Source organism: Lipotes vexillifer, unplaced genomic scaffold (genome assembly GCF_000442215.2).
Source record: "Lipotes vexillifer unplaced genomic scaffold, Lipotes_vexillifer_v1.1 scaffold1634, whole genome shotgun sequence".
In the NCBI taxonomy this organism is placed as follows: Eukaryota; Metazoa; Chordata; class Mammalia; order Artiodactyla; family Lipotidae; genus Lipotes; species Lipotes vexillifer.
The window spans coordinates 252,219-274,064 of record NW_006771542.1 but is presented as its reverse complement, the minus strand read 5'-3'; the positions used below and the strand labels follow the sequence as shown (position 1 = coordinate 274,064).

General features: G+C 39.0%; 1 protein-coding gene across 1 annotated transcript; it reads right to left on the bottom strand.

Moving 5' to 3' along the window:
• Positions 1–807: 807 nt before the first annotated feature.
• On the bottom strand, positions 808–21,846 carry PAFAH1B2 (platelet activating factor acetylhydrolase 1b catalytic subunit 2). The gene is made up of 6 exons (XM_007446902.1): positions 21,718–21,846; positions 15,553–15,640; positions 7,567–7,656; positions 6,649–6,765; positions 4,929–5,051; positions 808–1,417 (listed from the first exon to the last, which is right to left on the bottom strand). The coding sequence occupies exons 2-6, from the start codon at positions 15,631–15,633 to the stop codon at positions 1,139–1,141; spliced, it is 690 nt and encodes a 229-aa protein (XP_007446964.1). The 5' UTR covers positions 15,634–15,640; positions 21,718–21,846; the 3' UTR covers positions 808–1,138.

The window sequence follows — 21,846 nt, the reverse complement described above, 5'->3', positions numbered from 1 at the left end:
GGAAGAGCAGTTTCACCATTTCCCCATGAGAAGAGGCCAAATTTTTCTGGACTAATAATAATTTAAAAACTAAGCCAATAAAAATAAAATAAAATATACACCTTAAAATACTACAAAACTTGAAATAAAGTCAGGGCTTATGGAGTGGGAAACAGAGTTCTGGGGTTTTTTTCCCCCCAAAAGAAGGAAAACTGTAACAGGTTCTAAGGGAAAAACAAAACAAAACAAACCAGAACTCTGAATATGGATAGCACTACACAGACTCTATAGCACAGACCATCACACAAGAATGAATTACACATCAGTAATATCATCATGAGAGTAACTGGCTGGGGATTTATACTTCCAGCAACAGAGCTCCTAGGTCAAAAACATGTTAAAAGCTTGTAATGTTAACAAGGACCCCTCCCACCAAAAAAAAGAGGGGATGAGGGGGAATAGAGGAAAGGCTGCATGCATGGGTCTATTACAGACATGATATTCAGCAGCATAAAAATAATACCCTCCATTGAGTCCCCCAAATGGGGCAAAACCTATTTTTCACTGCTAAGCATGGGAAAGGTTAACAGAGTGGAACAAATTCACCTGTAACCATAGCATCCCCCATACTTGAATGACAAGCACGTTCAATCTGATGTTATATGTTGCCATAACATTGAGAATACGTATGAGTAAAGCAAAATAAAAAACAAAAGGCTAAATTATGAACTTTAAAAACTGGAAAAACATCTGTTTTAAAGCCAAGAAGGTGTTATTCTAATTATTATTATATATGACATAATCCATAGAAAGAAAGGCCAAGGAAAGAATCTTCATTTTGTTCAGTACTTAGGCTTGATGTTGTCCTAGGAAAAACAGTGATAAGTCAATGAATGTGTCACACATATAACTAAAAAGTCCCCTTCTGGTTTCCAATGAATTTAAACAACCATCTTCCTTGGCTAATTTTTCTCCTGTGTCAAACAAACCTTCTATGTACAGGACCAGTTTAAATCCCTCCTCCCCTTCAAACACTAGATATGAACATCCAGGAACATTCTACAATGCAAAGTGCCTTAAGAAAGAGAAGGATTCTGTAGTGCCAGTGATATAACTGATCTGAGGAAGCTGGGACGCTATTAACACTGATGGGAGCCAGTCAGGCAATGGTGGTTTGTTTTTCCTCAGGTGTTTCCTCCAACAATTGCATGATCAGTTCATGGAGGGGTTTGCAGATCTTTGCGTAGCCCCCTCCTGTGAGATGCAGAAAATCAAACATGTCGTGGCAGGAGATGGCACCGTCCGAGTGCACGAAGCCCCCATCTGTATCCAGGAGCTGAACATTGGCAAGCTTCGGCAGGGAAACCTTGAGGAGCTGGTTCACCTTGGCATTCTTTTGCCTCAAAGGGTTGGGCTTCTCACCTCGAGGTAACAAACCCTGGGGAAGAGCAGAGAAGAATATAAGATGAGAAGACTCACTGTTTTTTCCTACTTACTTGTGATTTCAAATATCCCTGGAACTCTCCATCTGGCACTTGTTATACCTTTGATTTCTGAAACACTGGACTAGACTGGTCTTTTTTTTTTTTTTTTTTGCGGTACGCAGGCCTCTCACTGTTGTGGCCTCTCCCGTTGCGGAGCATAGGCTCTGGATGCGTAGAACAAGCGGCCATGGCTCACGGGCCCAGCCGCTCCGCGGCATGTGGGATCTTCCCGGACCGGGGCACGAACCCGTGTCCCCTGCATTGGCAGGCAGACTCTCAACCACTGTGCCAGCAGGGAAGCCCTAGACCGGTCTCAATGAAAGTTCTCTGACTATCCCTCCTAGGTTTCTTCCTGAGCTCCTCCTGTCCCTTAACTGCTGGTATTCTTCAGGGTTTTGTCCTTGGCCCAGTACTCTCTACACCCTACACACTTTAGCCCAGATCTCTTCCTGGAGCTTCAGAACTGTGTACTTGAATGCTCCTGAGGCACACCCAACTTAACACGTCCAAAAACCCATTCATCATCACCCCCAGAGACTATGTTCCTTCTACATTCTCTGTGTCAACTGACCTTCCAACATCCCTGAGTCTCTCATCCCATGTACCTTATCTCTTATCTATTCATCATTAAATCACTCAGCTTTTACATCCTCAGTATTTTTCCAATCCATTCTTTTTTCTGACTATAGACACTGCTATGGCTAGGGAACTTACCAATATTCACCTCAATTAATGTAAAATCTCCTGACTAGTCTTCCTACCTCCACTGGTATTACCCCTTCAATTTATCCTCCATAGTCCACCACATAGCTAGAATAATCTAGCTCAAATACACATCTATTCATTAATGCCACATGGAACCTACACTAGAACACACGAGAAATGGAGTTGGAACAAATGCTGTCTTGATGAATCAGAGCCACATAATATCTGGTAGTATAAAACAGAGATGTGTTCTAAATTCATTTTTAACTTATTTGTTAATGATCTAATATAATTTTCAGATAAATCAGATGTCTGTCCTTCTACTATAGTAAATAAAAGCCAGCTCTTTTATGGCAAGTGAAAGGTTTTATCATCTCAAACTAGAAATGGCCTTTATACAGATAACTGATCCAATTATAAAATTGTCAGAAATCCCCAACCTTTTAGTTGGTTTATAGCTAATGATGCCACACAGCAAGTTATTGTTATTTAGGCAAAAATGTTGTCACCTGTTTCTCCTACAGGGTATGATAAGAGGTCTTATTTCATAAAAACAGGTTTTCTGTAGGCATTCTACTAAAAAAAAAAAATCAAAAAAATTTTTATGCCCAAAGCCTTATTCATGTCTGCTTTAAATTTTTCAGCAAAACGTTGGACCTCGATTATTAACTTACTGTGTGACTGTAAAGTTCCAAAGAGAACTACAGAGAATTATGAATATGCTACCCCAATCCATCTCCTTTCATCCTTGTCAAGTACAGACAAGGTCAATCCTAAACCCTAGTTTATGTTAACTGTTGAAAGTATAAGGCTCTGCATCTAATAGTTAACAAAGAAAAGCAGCCCTCAGTGCTGGCACATCAAAGCTTGGTTGAGATATAATGAGCAACCAGGAAGGATGGCCAGTGACCAATAAATACATATGTTATTCTGACTTTCAAAGAATACCATAGTAATTAAAGCCATAAAAAAGGATTAAGCCTCAAAAGCAGGGTGCCATACCTACTGGGATTGTCAAGCAAGGATAAGAAAAGTAGCTTATGTACTTGCATAACATTTTCCTTAATAAATGAGTATGAAGGGTATGCCATGTGATTTTTTCTCTATAATAACTGATAATTGTTAAAATATTATTTTAAAGGAGACAGAAAAATTACACTCCTAATTCCTTTACCATGTAACAACTATTTTATTTCCTTTTCCAATTTTCATATTTACTTTCAAGCAATTCTAAATATAATATACATATCGTTTAGTATTTGTACTGTTCACTTAAATACATCATAAATTCTGTTTTCACACAGTCCTCCTAATTGTCATATGATTAGTGCTATTATAGTCAATGCCTTGTGCAATCATTCCCCCATGGGGTTGATTATTTAGGTTATTTCAAATGTTTTAGGTAGATAACACCACCATATATCAAATTCAAAAGTCTGGTTGAAACAAAGAATATTTATGGAGGATTTATTCAGCAACATTCATGCAATAAATATGTCCTAAGCAACTACAATGTACCACCCACTGTACTTAAGAGATGGACTCTTAACCACAATGTAGTCTTTTCTGGAATAATGCAGGATATAAATAAATACATAAATTAATTAAATACCATGTAATAAAAAAATAAGACCTGGCTCCCCAGAACCCTGTCATAATATCCAAACTCCTAACATGGGACCTGGCTGTGGCCTCTAACTATCCCAGACTTGAACTTTATTCCAATGATAACCCTAAAATTCTTCTAGCACCCTCCTTCACTCACCCAACAAACACATACATGTATAAGCCTTTGATCATTTCCTTCCTTTCTTCCTCCCTCCCTTTCTCTCTCTCTCATTCATCTCTGTAATACCTTCTCTTCTTTCATTTCTCTATTTGTCTGGAAACCAATGAATTCTATAAAACTAAACTCAGATGTCAATTTTTATGTCTAAAATATACCCTGCTCTCTCCTTAGCATACAGTATAATAATTCTGTTTATATTGCTGTGTCCATCCACCAGCTCCTTGAGAGGAACTGTCTTACTCATTTTTGTATGCTCGGGACCTAGGATAGTGCCTTGTACATCGTGATTCTTGCATGTTTGTTGAATAAATGACTACCTTATTAACACTACATCTCATTAAAGAACTGAATACATGTCAGATTTCTCAAAAACATACATTTTTAGCTAGGTTAAGAATATCTACAGGTAAACTTTAACACTGAAATAGACAGCTGTTTATCCCTGAGACCATGAAGACAATGCTTTAATTCTACAAAGGGTAGCATTTCCTGTTAGTGGTAAGACTATGAAGTACCCATTTTCTTCCTGATGGAATCTCTGATATTTTGAAGAATTCAGAGATTCTGATAAATACACCACCTTTACCATATTAACAATAGAACAAAACACCACATCTAGGCTAATCCAAACTCAGGTCTAATAAAGAGACTCAGGAACTAGGAAAAGTCTCATATGCAACTTAAAAAATTATCAGAAGATAGTCAAGGGAAAAAAAAAAATTAAGGCAACCTGAGGCAACAAAGAGAATTCCCACTTCTAAACAAGGATGAGCAGAAAAAAGATGACCCCACAGCTGTTCTAGGAAATGAGACCAATAAGACGATGGGACATATCAAAGAAGAGCTTCTCGGGAGCATGATAAACTGCTTCCAACCTAGATTCTCTATGTTCATGAGTGATCACATTTCTAAAAAGACTCCCCACCTTACCTAATGATATCAAGGTCTCCACCCACCCAAAGACCACATACCAATACAATGATTTTGGCCTGTGGCTGCCTTGTGTTGATAAGTTGTACGATGGCCTCGATTCCACCTGCTACTTCCTCTGCTGTATTTTCATGGTTGTTTGTTCCTACCCAGACAACAATGACCTATAATTGAGGGAAGGAAGAAAAAGAGAAAAAAGATAAATACTCAGGAATGTCCACTAGTTAGTTAAAAATCTTATTTCAAAAATCAAAGAAGGAGGGGCTTCCCTGGTGGTGCACTGGTTGAGAAGCCACCTGCCAATGCGGGGGATACAGGTTCGAGCCCTGGTCTGGGAAGATCCCACATGCCGCGGAGCAACTAAGGCCGTGCACCACGACTACTGAGCCTGCGCTCTAAAGCCCGTGAGCCACAACTACTGAAGCCTGTGTGCCTAAGAGCCTGTGCTCTGCAACAAGAGAAGCCACCGCAGTGAGAAGCCCGTGCACCGCAACAGAGTAGCCCCCGCTTGCTGCAACTAGATAAAGACCACGCGCAGCAACTAAGACCCAACACAGCCAAAAATAAATAAATAAAATAAATTTTTTTTAAAAATCAAAGGAAAGATGAACTTCTCAAATGGTATTGGTAACTTCAACAGGGCAGCCATCTGAAAACATTATTAATGTATGCCTCATATACATCAGGATAAATTCCAAACAGAAAAACACTTAAGTGGGAAAACCGTACTAGGAAAAGATGAGAAAATTATTTTATGTGGAGTTGGAAGCTAATCTCTTAAGATCCAGAAACTATACAAAAAAGATAATAAATTCAACTGTATAAAAATAAAACCACTTCAAGTCAAAAAAAAAGAGAGTGAAATCTAAGAAACTTTGGGGAAAATACTTGCGACATCATAAGACTCCCTTAAAGTACCTTCTAGAAAAAATAAAAATAAAAGTACCCAAGGGAGCGTAGTGGGTATAAATATACAGTTCTACTCAAGGAAAAGAGTCAGTGGGGTGGAGGCTGGATATAGTTTTTAAAAGTTTTTCTCTTCAAAAAAATAATTTTACAAAGTGGCTATCACCTAGAAACATACATCTTCCTATGTAACCCAAAGTAATTTCCACCTGTCACAAAAGAAAGGAATATGCATGAGTTTTTCTGTTAGAAAGGCAAAAATAAAATACTTTCAACTACAGCAACTGTTATCAATGGCTCAGCTTTGTTTCCTTTTTGTTGTTTGGGTTGAAAAAATTTATATGCAGTGTGCCAACTCAGGATGTTGATAATGCTATAAGGCACTGGGTACATGTTTGGGCTGAACATTTGTTCACATCTGCTTCAAATTTTCTTCAGAAGAACTTGGAGGCCTTGATTACCAATCTGTTTATATGTCTAAATGGATCCAAAATTACTTCCTCAAGTGAATCATAGCCCTGCTCCCACGGCCCACCTCTGAGCACTTTCCCCCTCATACTGCCTCAGGTCAACAGAATTGCATACCTTATTAGCATCAAATCTCTTCCTACAGCAGAAGATAATTATAACAAGTACAAACCAAGCAAGCAATACGCTGATTCTTAATTAAGCATGTATTTGGAATGTTCTTAAACAATATCATTTAACTTAAAGGGGCACGAAGCAAAGAACAACAGTGAAATAACGCTTTAAAGAAGGAATTTTTTTTTACTACCAGTTTCTGACAATTTAACTATCTGCAAAAGACTCAAGATAAGGATATTCTTTAAAAAAAAAAAAAAAGTTTCATTTCACCTTAGGTTTAATATTCTCCAGTTCTCCATTCTTTAGTCTCCATAAAACATGTCTTGTAGTATCTCCCCCAATTCCAAAATTCAGTGCATGAAGTGGGGAAAAAAGCTCTCGCCATATCTGAGAAGAGAAAAACTTGATTTATTTAAGCTGAAATTAGTGGGAAATAAAATCCCTCAATTGCAATGTGTTGTGAGGCATCTGAAATAAGTTTCCCTTTTCTGTATTCAAATGTATCACTGCAAGTGGTATGTTACCAACTGCTGAAAGGGCTTTGAAGATGCCATTGTGTAACAGTTTTCAGTGCAGCTTTAGATCTCAGCTCAAGACCTGAGTCACAGCTCAACCTGATGCCACTTAGGTACCAACATTTATAATTAAGCTGCGAACTCAACAAACTCTCCTTTCCCTTTATTCAACCATTTAAAGGAATAGGGTGAAGTAGAAACATGAGATGAAAAAATTTAGAGTGCTTGAGCCAAAAAGATATAAAGCTATCTTTTCTTTTAAATTTCCCTTGGGAGAATACCTAACCTCAAAAAGATTCAAAACAGTTCACTACAAAAATATATGAAATATAAAAATGGTAAAACACAAATAATAACTGAGAAACATGACTAAGACAAACATCAATGAGCAAATACAAATAAGAAAATAGTAAAATACAAATCATGACTAGGACAAATATAAACAGACAAATATAATGTGAAGCTTCTTGGAAGCCAAGGCAAAAAAGGGAGCTTATTTATAAATAATATTGTATTTTTTCCTTTGTCTCATCATGCTTGATGGCACAAAGAATCCCATCAGGTATGTCTGATTTCCCTTCTACTCTGAACTAGAGTGGAATGAATCCAAGTCTGTTATCAATGAATGTGTTGACGTGAGCAGCCAAGGACCACACTCACCCCTGCACCTTACCTCATACTGCTGCATCAACTGCACCATGGAGTCCCCCACAAACAGGACATCCGGCTCTTTGTCTTTGCAGTCCAGGACAAATCTGTTGTGCTGGTGTGAAGAAGAAAGAACAATCAGAAACTGGCATTTTCCCCTGTGAGATTTCTTGGCCTAGGCAGAACAGTTGTCCAACCAGTTACTCTGTTGTCCCTAAAGCTGATTCCTCTCAATCTGCTATTAACTCCTGGGCCCTTCTGAAAACGAGAACAGAAAAATGCGTTCATGTTTTTTTAAAAGCTTACCTTTTCCTCCAACTCTTTTAAAGAAAATTTCAGATATACTTAAAGCTGATGTAATACAATGAACACCTGTACACACTCACCTACATTCAACAATAACATTTTCCCACATTTGCTTTATCTGTGTGTTTGCTGAATCATTTGAGAGTAAGCTGCAAACATTGTGATTCTTCACCTTTAAATATTCTGCATGCATCTCCTAAGCATAAGGACAGTTTCCTATAAAACCACAGAACTATTATCACATCTAAGAAAATAAACAATAATCCCATAAAATCTAACATTTAATCTTCACAATTGTTCCAAAAGTATCAGTATCTATTTTTTTAACTAGGATCCAATCAAAAGGCATGCATTTCATTTGAATGATTTTAATATGGCCTTTGAAAATGTCTGCTAACCTCTAAATGTGAGATGTTGGCAAACTGGGACTCAGGCTTTTTCAGTCTAATTCAAATTTCTAAGCAAGGGTGACCTAGCCCTGGCATGCTTCTCTTTGCTCTTAAGGCATAAGACACCTTTCACTGATGCAAAACGGAAGGACAAAGTTTCAATTTTTTTTTTTTTTTTTGCGGTAGGCGGGCCTCTCACTGCTGTGGCCTCTCCCGTTGTGGAGCACAGGCTCCGGACGCACAGGCTCAGTGGCCATGGCTCACGGGCCCAGCCGCTCTGCGGCATGTGGGATCTTACTGGACCAGGGCACGAACCCATGTCCCCTGCATCGGCAGGCGGACTCTCAACCACTGCGCCACCAGGGAAGCCCTTCAATTTTTATATTCATCCCTGAAACAAACTAACATGATGCTTTAGCAGGTCTCTAACCCAGTTCTACAAAAAGGTCTGAATACTGTTTCTTTTTCTCAAACTCTACATTCAATTATGCTTCCCCTAGGAATTAATTAAGATGGAGTTACTATTTAAGTATTTCTGCTGATAATACAAGTGCAGATGACACTGTGGTGAAACTGAGATATTTCACTGCTATTGGTGAAAATACAAAAATATTTCTGGAAATAATTTGACAATTGATTAAGACATCTCCTCTTTTACAGTGACAGGATTTGGGATAACTTTTTCTTTTCTCTTGGGTCCATGTCTTGTGTAAACAATTTTTCAAAATTACTATTGTTTCAATAAGTATTTTTAAACTGAAGGGATAAGATGAGCAAGAATAAAGCTTTAGCTAGTTTTACTGAGTAGGTGCTCTTTCACATCATGTCGTCTCTCTACTGTGTATGCTAAAGTGCCAACTACCTCTCAATACCAACAAAACAGCTTACGTTTAAAGAATGTCATGGAATTTAAGCTCTGCTGTTCTAAAGGGTTAAGTACTCTAAACTCTCTTTTTAACTATAAAAGTAGTTGCAGTGAGCTTGGAAAAACAGAAAAGATAAAAGCAAAACATCTATAATCCTACCATTTTAACCCAGTACCTATTAACGTTTTAGGGTATTTTTTTTTCTCATTATTTTTTCACACACACACCCCCCCCCACAACACAACTGAAATGTATGTATATATCTCCTTCAGGCATAATAGCTTTGGGGACAGAAAAACCTATGTTCGAAGTCTAGCTTATCTACTTTCTAGTGCAGTGACCTTAAGCAAGTACATAACCCCGAGTTTTGTTTTACACATCTGCTGGCAACTCTGTTTTTAGAGATGAGAGTTGTATAAAAGGGGCCCAGCTTCTGGCTGCCACCCAGTAGGTATTCAATAAAGAGCAGCCATTATAACTGCATTAACATTATATTAGAAATATTTTTCTATGTAGCTACATGATTTTCATAACTATAATTTAAAAAAAAAATTTTATCGTGTAATTTTAAAAAAAAATCTTCATTTATTTATTTATTTGGCAGTGCCACACAGCTTGCGGGATCTGAGTTCTCCAACCGGGACTGAACCCGGGCCCTCGGCAGTGAGAGCATGGAGTCCTAACCACCGGACCACCAGGGAATTCCCTATAACCGTAATTTTTAACACCACTTAATATCCTACTGGATGCATCCAGGGGCACATTCATTTTTTTTTAGCTCTTTATCCTAATGACAGATTTGCCAGAAGCCTCCTATTGACTGAGAGGAAGAAACTTACACACACACACACACACACACACACACACACACACACACACACTTTCTTTTACAGGTTGGGAATTTTTAGGGCAAAGGGGATTAACACTTTCATGGATCTTGGATATACTTCCAAATTACTAACAAAATGGCTAAGGCTATATCTACTCTGACGCCAGCAATGTATCAGAACTCATTTTACTATACTTGCACCTGCACGGGTTATTAGTATTTTTCTCTCCCTCCTTTCTTTTCCCATTGTTTTAATCTGTACTTTTTGGAAACAAAAAGTTAAAGCTCCTGTCATGCTCATTGAGACACTTATCTAGTATATTTGAGGATATTTTTATTGACAATACAACAGTATCAATGCTTCATCTGTAATATTTACTGAAAATATTTCTGTCAGTATGCTGCTAAGCCTTCTTTAGGTGGTTAATGTTTTGATACGAATTGTTATTAAATGTGTCTACAGTCAAGTCTTTTAATATCACCCTTAAAAAAAACTTATGATTACGGAAAATATCAAGCGTACAGGAAAGCAGAGTGAATAACACAATGGATCTCTGTGTATCCATCACCAGATACAGCAATCATCTAACTTACGGCCAGTATTATTTCAACATTCCAGAAACTACTGCCCCACCCCATTCTTATTTTGAAGCAAACTGAGGATGTAACGTTTCATATATAAATATTTCAACATGTAGCTCTTAAAAGATTAAAAATATATATAACCACAATACCAGTTCTATCCTCTAAAATTAATAGGAATCCTTTAATATCAACAAATAACTAGTGAGTGTTCAAATTCAATGTCACAAAATTTTATTTTTATGATTTGTTTTTTAAAATCAGGATCCAGACAATTTGTCTCTTAAATCCCTTTTAATCTATAGGTTCCCCCACCCTCTGCCACCACCTCCCAAACTTTTTTTTTTAAGGAATACGACTGTCTGACTTATAGACTCTCCCATGGTCTGGATTTTGTTGACTGCATTCCTGTGGTGGTGGTAGACATGTTCATCTGTTCCAGGTACTTTTTGATATGTGGTACTTAAGTCTAGAATAGGGATGGATATTTTAGCAATACTCTGTGAGTAGTATTGAGTATCACTTCAATACTTGTTTTAATCATGACTGCTTTTCTTTTAATGTTTTGTTTCTAAATAATTTATCTACAGAAGACTGAAAAGATTGTAGAGTATTTGCATATACCCCTAACTCAGCTTCTTTCAATGTTAGAATCTTTTATTTTTTTATTAAAAACAGAATTTTCAGGTGTAAGGATTTTTAAATTTTATTTACTTTTTATTTATTTCTTTTTGGCTGCGTTGGATCTTTATTGTTGTTCGTGGGCTTTCTCTCGTTGCAGTGAGTGGGGACTACACTTTGCTGTGGTGCTTGGGCTTCCCATTGCAGCAGCTTCTCTTGTTGGGGAGCATGGGCTCTAGGTGTATGGGCTTCATTAGTTGTAGCATGCAGGCTCAGTAGTTGTAGCTCGCAGGCTCTAGAGAACAGGCTCAGTAGTTGTGGCGCACGGGCTTAGATGCTCCGCAGCATGTGGGATCTTCCTGGACCAGGGCTCAAACCTGTGTCCCCCATATTGGCAGGCAGATTCTTAACCACTGCACCACCAGGGAAGCCCTCAATGTTAGCATCTTATATAAGCATGGTACATTTGTCAAACCTAAGAAATTAACATTAGGGAATACTATCAACTAAAATAAAGTTCATTCAGATCTCACTAAGTTTTCCACTAATGCCCATTTCCTGAATCAATCAGGATATCACATTGCATTTAATCTATATATCTCCTTTAACTCTTCCAATATGGGACAGTCTCTTGGTCTTTCCTTGTCTTTCATGACCTGACACATTTAGTTGCGGTAAGGTGTTCTGTAGACAGTCCCTCAATTTGGGTCTGTCTGATGTTTTCCCATGAATAGGCTGAGGTTATGGATTTTGGGGGAAGACTACCACAGAGGTGATGTGCCCTTGTTGTATCATATCAGGGAACATGACTTATTACTGGTGATGTTAATATTGATCATTTGGGTAAGGTGGTGTTTGCCAGTTTTCTCCACCATCAAGTTATTTTCCCTTCCATACTCTATATGTTAGAAACAAGACACTAAATTCAGCTCCACCTCCTAGAGGGAGGGGTCTCAAAAAATATGTGGGCATATCTTAAAACCACCAAAGTAATTTACAGGGATACTCTAAGGCTAGGCAAATATACCGTTTCTCCTTAAAGCTGTGTCCACTAATGTTAGTATTCATCAATGGATCTTGCCTACAGTAATTATTACTGCAGTGTTCTACCCATGATTTTCTTTTCCCTCCTTACTTCTACATTTATTAATTAAAATTATTCTATAAGGAAGATTTAGCCCTTCTCCCCTATTTATTTATTCATCCACTCATTTATTTATAGCAGAATGCATTAATGAACACTTATTTTATTCTTTCAGTTATAAACCAATAATACCATCATTTGTCACACTGCTCAAAATGTTCAACTTTGCACTTTGGGAGCTCTTTCAAGTCTTTTAGGTGGTCAAAGTTATCATCAATGAGACAAACCAATACCACATGTATTCTATGTGATGCACTGGGGACCCATCACTTCAGTGATATTCCTGCCGTCCATCTTTTTTTCTCTTTTTCTTTTTTGAGTAGTTTCTTGCTTTCTTGCACTAGAAGATGCTCTAGGCCCATATTTTTATTTTCTTTGCTCCAGCTATAGAATCAATCATTTCTCTAAGGAACCCTGGTTCCTTTCATTGGAGAACTATATTTAAAAACCAAGATCTGGGTATATAATATATTTTAATATAAGTTAGTCCTTCCATATTATACAAGTTTTTTAAAAAATTTAAATATTCGTATGTTTTTCTTCCATTTGACTAATTTTTTCCCAGTCAGTGCTAATCATTTAAAGTCTTCTAATTTACGCCAGAAACAACAAAGGCATCTAGTTTTAGTTATTACTTTTAGTAAACTTATAAATGACCTAAATGCCCATCAATGACATAACAGACAACCCACTGTGGTATTTTCATATAAAATAATTGAATACTACTTAAAAAGAAAAAAATGAATAAACTACAGCTATATTTTTAATATGTATGATTATTGCAGAAAAAAATACATTCAGAAAGATACTATTTACCATTTAAAAACGTGCAAAAAGGGACTTCCTTGGTGGCGCAGTGCTTAAGGATCCACCTGCCAATGCAGGGGACACGGGTTTGAGCCCTGGTCTGGAAGACCCCACATGCCGCGGAGCAACTAAGCCCATGCGCCACAACTACTGAGCCTGAGCTCTAGAGCCCTCAAGCCACACCTACTGAGCCTGTATGCCACAACTACTGAAGCCTGTGTGCCTAGAGCCCGTGCTCCACAACGAGAAGCCACAATGAGAAGCCCGCACACTGCAACGAAGAGTAGCCCCTGCTCACCGCAACTAGAGAAAGCCCGCATGCAGCAATGAAGACCCAACACAGCCAAATATTAATTAATTAATTAATTTAAAAAAGTGCAAAAATACTAACTATATTGTTTAGAGATTATATATATAGTATGTAAATACATGAAATTACTGGCTTGGGGGTGGGGAGGTAGGAAAGAGAAAGAAATGTGATCAATGAGGGGTATACAGGGAACAGCAATTCTTTCAGCAATGTTTTATTTTTTTAGGATGAGTAGCAAATACACAGATGCTCAAAATATTTCATAATACTTTTTTAAAGATATAAACAAATGAGGAAGATTAAGAAAGAATAATCACATAATTGATCCATAGGAGAACAGTCAAAATAAAAAACTACCACTCAGGGGGCTTCCCTGGTGGTGCAGTGGTTGAGAGTCCACCTGCCGATGCAGGGGACACGGGTTCGTGCCCTGGTCTGGGAGGATCCCACATGCCGCAGAGCAGCTGGGCCCGTGAGCCATGGCCGCTGAGCCTGCGCGTCTGGAGCCTGTGCTCCGCAACGGGAGAGGCCACAACAGTGAGAGGCCCGCGTACTGCAAAAAAAAACAAAACAAAAAACAAAAAAAACTACCACTCAAAATAAGCTAGTTGAAAGACTGATTTTTAAGTCTGAGATGACCAAAACAGAAAGAGAATACAACTATGAAGAGTATAAAGAGAACCACTAAATACTAAAACAGGAAACTCTGGGGACTTAAAATCATATTGAACTTGGTAGTTCAAAAGGTAACACAGTTGGACACAGATAAAGGTTAAATATAGTTATTGTTAAATGATAACAGTTATTAAAAGCAAGCTACAAATACTGAAAAAAAAAATAAAGTGCTAAAAAAAACAATGGGACATACTGAGAGGGCAAAGGGGCCAGAGCTTGAAGGGATTCCCACTTGTTAAACTTTGGACAATGAGTTTCAAAATTACAGTGGATTGTAACCCACTTGACTAAAATAAGAACCTTTGAGACCATATTATAACGAAATAGAATTGGTTTAGGCCAACACCATCGTAACCAAGTGATCAAAGCTACTATCATCAATGAGACAAATCAACATCACATGCCTTCTATGTGATGCACTGAAGACATCACTTCCCTGATACTCCTGCCAAAAATGTATGTGAATCTTGATTATGAGAAAAGAGAGGGACATTCCACAAAATAAATGCCCTATACTATTCCAAATGGTCAAGGTCATGAAAAACAAAGGCTAAGAAATATTTCTGATTAAAGGAGAATGAAGAGAAACGACAACCAAATGCAATGTGTGATCCTAGACTGGGAAGAAAATTGATATAAAGAACACTACTGGGGCTTCCCTGGTGGCGCAGTGGTTGAGAGTCCGCCTGCCGATGCAGGGGACACAGGTTCGTGCCCCGGTCTGGGAGGATCCCACATGCCGCGGAGCGGCTGGCCCCATGAGCCATGGCCGCTGACCCTGCGTGTCCAGAGCCTGTGCTCCACAACGGGAGAGGCTACAACAGTGAGAGGCCCACGTACCACAAAAAATAAAAATAAAAAAAGAACACTACTGGGATAACTACAGAAATCTGAATATGGTTTTTGGATTAGGTAACAGTATAATGTTAGTGTTAAATTTCCTGATTTTAATAACTGTATTGTAGTTATGTAAGAAAAGGTTCTTGTTCTCAGAAAACACACTCAAATATTTAGGGGTAAAGGGGCGTTGTGATGACTGCAACATACTTTCAAATGATTCAGAAAAAACTGTAAGTTGGTAAATAGTACAAAGAGATACAGACACAGAATGATTAGGCAGATGTGGCAAAATGTTAACAAGTGGTAAGTCTAGATGAAGGATATAGGAAGTTCCTTCTAAAGTGTTTGTAATATTTGTATAATTTTGAAATTACTTCAAAATTTAAAAAAGCTTAAAGAAAGAATACTGTAGAGACACTGTCATCTATTAAAATTAACAGTACGCAATGCCCATGCTCTCAAAATATTCCTCAGTTCCAACATCACATGGTGATTAGGAATGATATCTCTAACATTAGATTTTTATTTACAGTAATCAATTCTTGTTGACCATTAAAAACACCCCATTGTAGCTCTGGTCAAAAGACTCTCAAAATTTAAGAGACTCATCTATGTGAATAACGCATGTGCACCCCCTTATACCTGAGACATCCATCTGTCATCTCCTTGAATATCTTCCGCTGCATGTGGAATGGCTGCTGGGTTTGAGTCTCCTTGGCTCATTCTACACCTGAGGAAAAAATGTCTATGTTATGTTTTGTTCACTGACAGGAATGTTTCTTTGTTACCACCTATTTAATATTACATGTCAGGTTTTAAACAATAAGAATTAAATAAATTTCATTGGGTTTTGCCTAGAAACGATGCAACTGGAGTTTATTTTCAGCAGAGACGAGGTCCAGGACATGACTGCCTAAGTCCCATAAATATCTAGCACTACTAAACTTCCAGACAGGTTTGAATATCATTCAGGAACAATGCATTACATCAGTATATACTTTACACCTATATTAATTTTTCATAAAAACATGTTATTGTAAGAAACAAATGACAAGAAATTAAACCCTTCAAGTTCAATGACATCTACATTAGAGCCTTTTAGGCTGCTAGAGTTACACACTTAAGAATTAGTACAGCACCAATTAGAATCCAGTGATCACTAAACATCACACAAGTACCTGTACTACAGATGATGACAAAACTAGTCATGGGCTTTGGCAGTGGTTTTTTCATTTTTATTATTTATTATTTTTTTTAATTTTTAATTTTTTTTGGCAGTGCTCCACAGCCTGCTGGATCGAGTTCCATGACCAGGGATCAAACCCATGTCCCCTGCAGTGGGAGCGCAGCAGAGTGTTAATAACCACTAGCCCACTAGGGAAGTCCCTGGAATTGGTTTTTTACAAATTTTACTAGGTATTTTTACTTTTGACAGGTATCCACTAAAAAAAAATTTGATTAACGACGACCTAAATATGGCATCTGATAGTGGAGAAGGAATAAGTGAAATTCAGGAAAATTAGAAATGCTAATCTTCTAGAAAGACAAGTAAGAAACCAGACTGTTTTCAACCAACTCTGGACAATACATACTAGAGACATCAGGCTCAAGAGGTTACTTGGAAAATGCAAAGGATGATGAAAGAGAAAAAGCTGGGATTTTGTGGCTTATAGAAAAAAAGGCCGTACTCTCTATTTCCTTCCTTTGCCATCCTCAAATACAACTAAACTTTCTCAGAAAGAGGACTGAGTTATAGCCTTTTAATAAGTATTCACTGAGTAAACAAAACACCCTGGATTACTAAGGTAGTAGTTTTTGAGGATCAAAAAGTAACAAGCCCTAAACATGAAAGCAAACCTTCATGAAAAATAAATTACAGAAGCAAACAATTTTAACACTAATTATGTAAATAAATTTGATCAGTTCCAAATGACACTAGGTCTAAAAAAAACTGGGCTCAGGGTTAAGCCTATATCTGACTAAGGATGTAAAATATCATTCACAACCTGTGTATATTTCTTTAGATTACTAAAATTTGCAACTATCAGAAAATAATAGCTACCTATGAAGGACTATCTACTCTATGCTTTATACATACCACCCCTGATCCTCACAAAAGTACTGCAAAATGAAGAAAACGAGGATCAGATAATATAGGTACTTTGTTCAGTGACTGAAATGAGGTTTGTCTGACCCCAATTACGTCACATCTGGCCCACTGATCGCAAACCAGTTCACGCTGACTCCCTAAAGGGGACCTATATCTAACCATTTCACCCAAAAGACTTATGACTTATACCACACGGAGCTGAAAACATCAATGTAAAATGCAAGAATCGGGAAGAACTGCAAGGTGAACCTGTATAGTTCCAATCAGACTATGATATCTGTTTGGAGTTTCACTGTCTAAGAAAAGTGAGGAAAAATCAGAAGATACATGAAAGAAAACGAAAAAAGGATTACAGGGTTAAAACAAATAGCCACACAGAAACTTTTTGTTTTTAGCCAATAAAACATTCTAAATCTTCTACATAAAAGTTTCTTGGGGGTCTACATTCAATTCTTAATTCAAGTCTGGCTATTCAGGTTAAATCTGATATGGCACTTAATACTCACTTTAATTTTAGTAAGTAACTTTCTTCCCGGCTGATCAAAAAGCTCTATTGTCCTTAAGACCAACAAGGAGCAACTTTTCCCATTTTCTGGATTTCAAAATTAGATATATAATGTAAAGAAATACAGCAACAAACAGCTCCTTTTTCCACTCACTAATGGAAAAAGTTTATGTCCTAACTTTTAAAATAGATTTTAAAAACCCAACCATTCCTCATTTATTTTCCCACCTGGAGAAACTCTTAACATGTTAGGTATTTTTGAGGCAAAAGTTAACTGATGCAGGGTTAACTGAGCGATCACTACTAAAAATGAGAAAAATCTGTCCCCCTCTCACTGTGTGATTATGTAATTGAAACCATTTTTCCTGGGGATTGTTAAAAGAACAAGGATGACAAAACTGTACATATGAGGTGCCTCCATAATAAAATGTATCCAAATTCATCCCTCACCACTTAAACACACAATGCAGGCACTCCAACTACATTTCAGTTCTTGGAACACCAGGTTCAGATTTTGTTGAAAAACTTAAGAATTCTGAGAAACCAGAGGGTGTTTCAAGGAAAGGAGCCAAGATGGTGAGAAATTAAAAAACCTGTCATATCAGAAATAGCTGAAACAGGTATGTTTATAACCTGTAGAAAAACTGTGGGGAAGAGGAAATAACGGAACAAATAGCTGTCAAAGTATTTGAAGATTACTAGGAAGGGACTTTAGGCTTATTCTGCATGTCCCCAAATAGGAAGACAAGGCCAGCAGATACAATGTACAGTGAGACAAATTTCTAACAAACAGAAATGCAAATGACATGACCTGTCTCTCAAGGCAGATTCCTCCCAGGGGGCCGCAGAGACTAGGTGAACACCTACTAGAAAAGCATAAAGTGAACTAAAGCATATGAGTAAAGACTGGCCCAGATTAGCGGGATTCAAACATTTTTTAATGTTTTAGAATCTTTTTGAAATGTTCCTCAATATATGTATATTTATAAATTAGATGTGAATTGCTGTTAACCTGTGTATTAAATATTCGTAATTTTTTTCCTTTTTTACGTAAAAAAAAATGAATGTAAAAACAGGTTCTAAATATTTTCCTATATTCCAATGGATCTCCTTATGCATCCCAGGGCAGCACACACACTCGACTTTCAAGACCAGTGGTCTATATAAACTATAAGATCTCTTTAGATCTATGATTCAATTTACAGACATGGATTTTTAGAGTTTCTCCAACAGGTAAACAACTGATCAAAAAATAATAACTGCAATAAAGATTTTTTAAGAACTTACCATTTACAAGACACTGTGCTAGGAGCTTTGTTATTTAAATAAAAACTGAAGCTCAGGGAGATTTAAGGAAACTGCTCCATGATAGGGAGAGCTGGGATTTGAACTCAGGGTGATATACTACCCTCCAAAACCTATTACTCTTGAGCAAAGGGCATTAGGCTCTATATAGAAAAGACTGTATGAAACAATGATAAATTCTAATTTACTAAGTCAATTCACTTATATATCCTATTACTACTACCCAAATTTAATGGCATTCTGATACCCTGAGCAAAACACTTTCATCTCAGTCCTAAATTTTGCCATGAGCAAAATGAAAAAGCTATAGGGACAGAGAAACTGAGGAACAAAATGTCACTTACCTAAAGTTACTAGGCAGGTAAAACTGAGAGAATTTAGGACAATATTCCCAATTAGCTAGTCTTTTTCTTCTTTAACTATGAATACAAGGTCATCCTCCTTCCTCCTCTGAGCAAAATTTGTTTCTTTGTGCCTTCAGACACTTGGATTTTGGATTATTTTGCCAAATCAAAATCTTACAGTACAAAGTAGCTTTCAGTTTTACCTGTGCCTATGGCGTGGTAACATTTTTAAACAGCGGTAAAAAAAAAAACAAAAAAAACCAACTGAGGGGCAAACCCATGCAATCTCCTCTTTAAGAACCAAACTAGGGGGACTTCTCTGACAATCCAGTGGTTAACACTGTGCAGGGGGCGTGGGTTCGATCCCTGGTCAGGAAACTAAGATCCCACATGCCATGCGGTGCAGCCAAAGGATTAAAAAAAAAAAAAGAAAGAAAGAAAGGAAAAGAAAAGAAAAAAAAAGAACCAAGCTGGGGACTATGCATTTAGGGGATTCAAATAATTCGGGAGTTAGATAAAAAAACTGTGTACTGTTTATAATAAAAATGAAGAATCAAATCAGGAGCCATCCAGAGAACAGCCTGTGGTGAGTCACAAAAATCTGAGTGATTTGGGGTTTCCTGCCTCACGTAGAGAGCAATATTGTGGCATAGAAGTATTCAGAATGCTGTAATTAGTAGCAACAGAGAGGGATTTGACTCCCATCTCACCTCACTGATTCATAATAATCGCCTCTGTGCAGCAAGTCATTAACTTCTGAGGTCACAAACAGCATGTTCAGTTAGAAAAACCCAACAGAATGGAGATAAAGGTCAGAAGAAATTAATTTATCAGGAGACCTACTCTTCCAGGGAAGCTTTAACTGTCCATTAAAATGAGTTCTCTGGGAAGATGAGGAGTAAGTGACTTGCACAGCATTTCCCAAATTTCCTGCATTTTCTGTCTTCTCTACTTAACTCCGACTATGACAGTCTTAACACCAGAATTTCCAAATGCTTATACCAGCGTGGTGTAGTGTGTGTCTAATCAAAAACCAGTTCCAACAACAAAGAATTATAAATACTCAAGCTGAGCTGTATGTTTCTTTAGTTTAACCAGGAAACAGATGGAGGGGGAAAGTTGCACTAAGAATTAAAAGATTCAGAATGTTTCCACTCTGACCTCAGACTCTTCATTTTGTTTCAGATGGAGCTGGCAGGGTTATTCTAAAGGCGAAGGCAGGCCTCATCCCTAGTACCCTGCCTCAGTGGGCTGGTGGATGGGTCCCAGGGTTCCAGCACATTCAGAATTTATTATCAAATGCCCAAGCCAACACATTAAAGCACAATGATTTCATACTCCTCCCCTGCTCCCGCACAAGGAGGCAACCTTTATATCAGAACAATGTGCCCAGGAGAAGAATCCAAAGACACAAGGCATATCCAAGGCAAAGGCATATTCAGATGCTCAAGGGGACAATACCCCTTGTTTTCTCCATACCTTTACCACTCCCCCAAAATGAACCCCCCCATTTAAAGCTGTACGAAATGAGGCCTTAGGGTGGGTCCAGGTGGTCTTCCCTTTCTCCATGGGTAAGCTCTAAAAAGAGGCCAAAGCTTCATGTGTTTGGTTTTCTTAAGGTTTGTACACACATTATGAAAAGCAACGCTGGCCTGGGAGGTATGGAAAGAATAGTGAGTCACCGTGCAACGGGCACATCACAAACCTGAAGGCCAGAAGATCCTGATCTGGTACATGAACATGGACCAGATAAAAAGCACCTAAGAAAACCTGTCCATTGGCAGGTTTAGCTAGTTGGTTGATCCTGGGCAAATCCCCAGCCTCGCTGGGCCTTATCCCTAAAATGAGGTGCTGGACTGGACAGTCCCCTAAGAAATAAGCCCTTCTGAGTCGTGACAGCCTATGGATTTTTGAATATATTAGAGGAGATAACGGAGAAGTTTCTGACGGGTGGGAAAAAGCGCTCCGTCAAAAAAACAGTAACTGGTCTGAGCCCGCGCCAACGGCCTCTCAGACAGAGGAAAGGGGAAAAAAGGGTCAGAGGTTCAACCTCGGGGAGGAGGGAAAGGCAGCAGCCCGAGACCCGAGGCAGAAGCGTGGCTGGAAATGGGGCTGGCGGCGGCGAGCCCCGGGCCGCGGTAGCGGGGGGATTCAGGGCTGCCTGCTCCGGGGGTCGGGCTGGGCCGCATCGGGCCGGGCGGCGCGCCCCGCCACGGTGCTCGGCCGCGGGAAGAGGCGGGGCGGCTGGGCGGCCGAGGAGGCGGCAGGTTTGGGGGTGGGGTACTGGGGAAAGGCTCCGAGGGAGGCGGCGAGCGGCCTGGAGGTGCGGGGGGGCAGGGCGGGCGGCCAGGGAACCCACGCCGGGCCAGCCGAGAAGGGGCGAGCGCGGGAGGCACCCCAAGGGTCGGGGGGAGGGGTGGCGCGGGGGAGGGGCCGGCAGGGTGGGGGAGGGGAGGTCGCGGGCCTCTCACAATAACAAATCGCAGCCTCTTCCAACCCCTACCTCTAAGCCACCGGTTCCCCGAGTCCCGGAATGCACTCACTCAGGCACAGGGTCCGTGAGGGCCCCAAGCGGCTGCGGCGTCGGCGGGTGGCGCGTCTGTCGCTCGCTCAGTCCCGGCGGCCCCGCTCCGGCGCGTCCCTCCTCCGGCCTCAGCACCCGCTGCAGCGCT

Coding starts and splice junctions, on each gene's coding strand:
- PAFAH1B2 (XM_007446902.1), bottom strand. CDS start 15,633: ATGAGCCAAGGAGACTCAAACCCAGCAGCCATTCCACATGCAGCGGAA. Junction 7,657..15,552: donor ATGACAGATGGATGTCTCAG/GTATAAGGGGGT, acceptor TCTTCACACCAG/CACAACAGATTTGTCCTGGA. Junction 1,418..4,928: donor AGGCCAAAATCATTGTATTG/GTATGTGGTCTT, acceptor GCTCTTCCCCAG/GGTTTGTTACCTCGAGGTGA.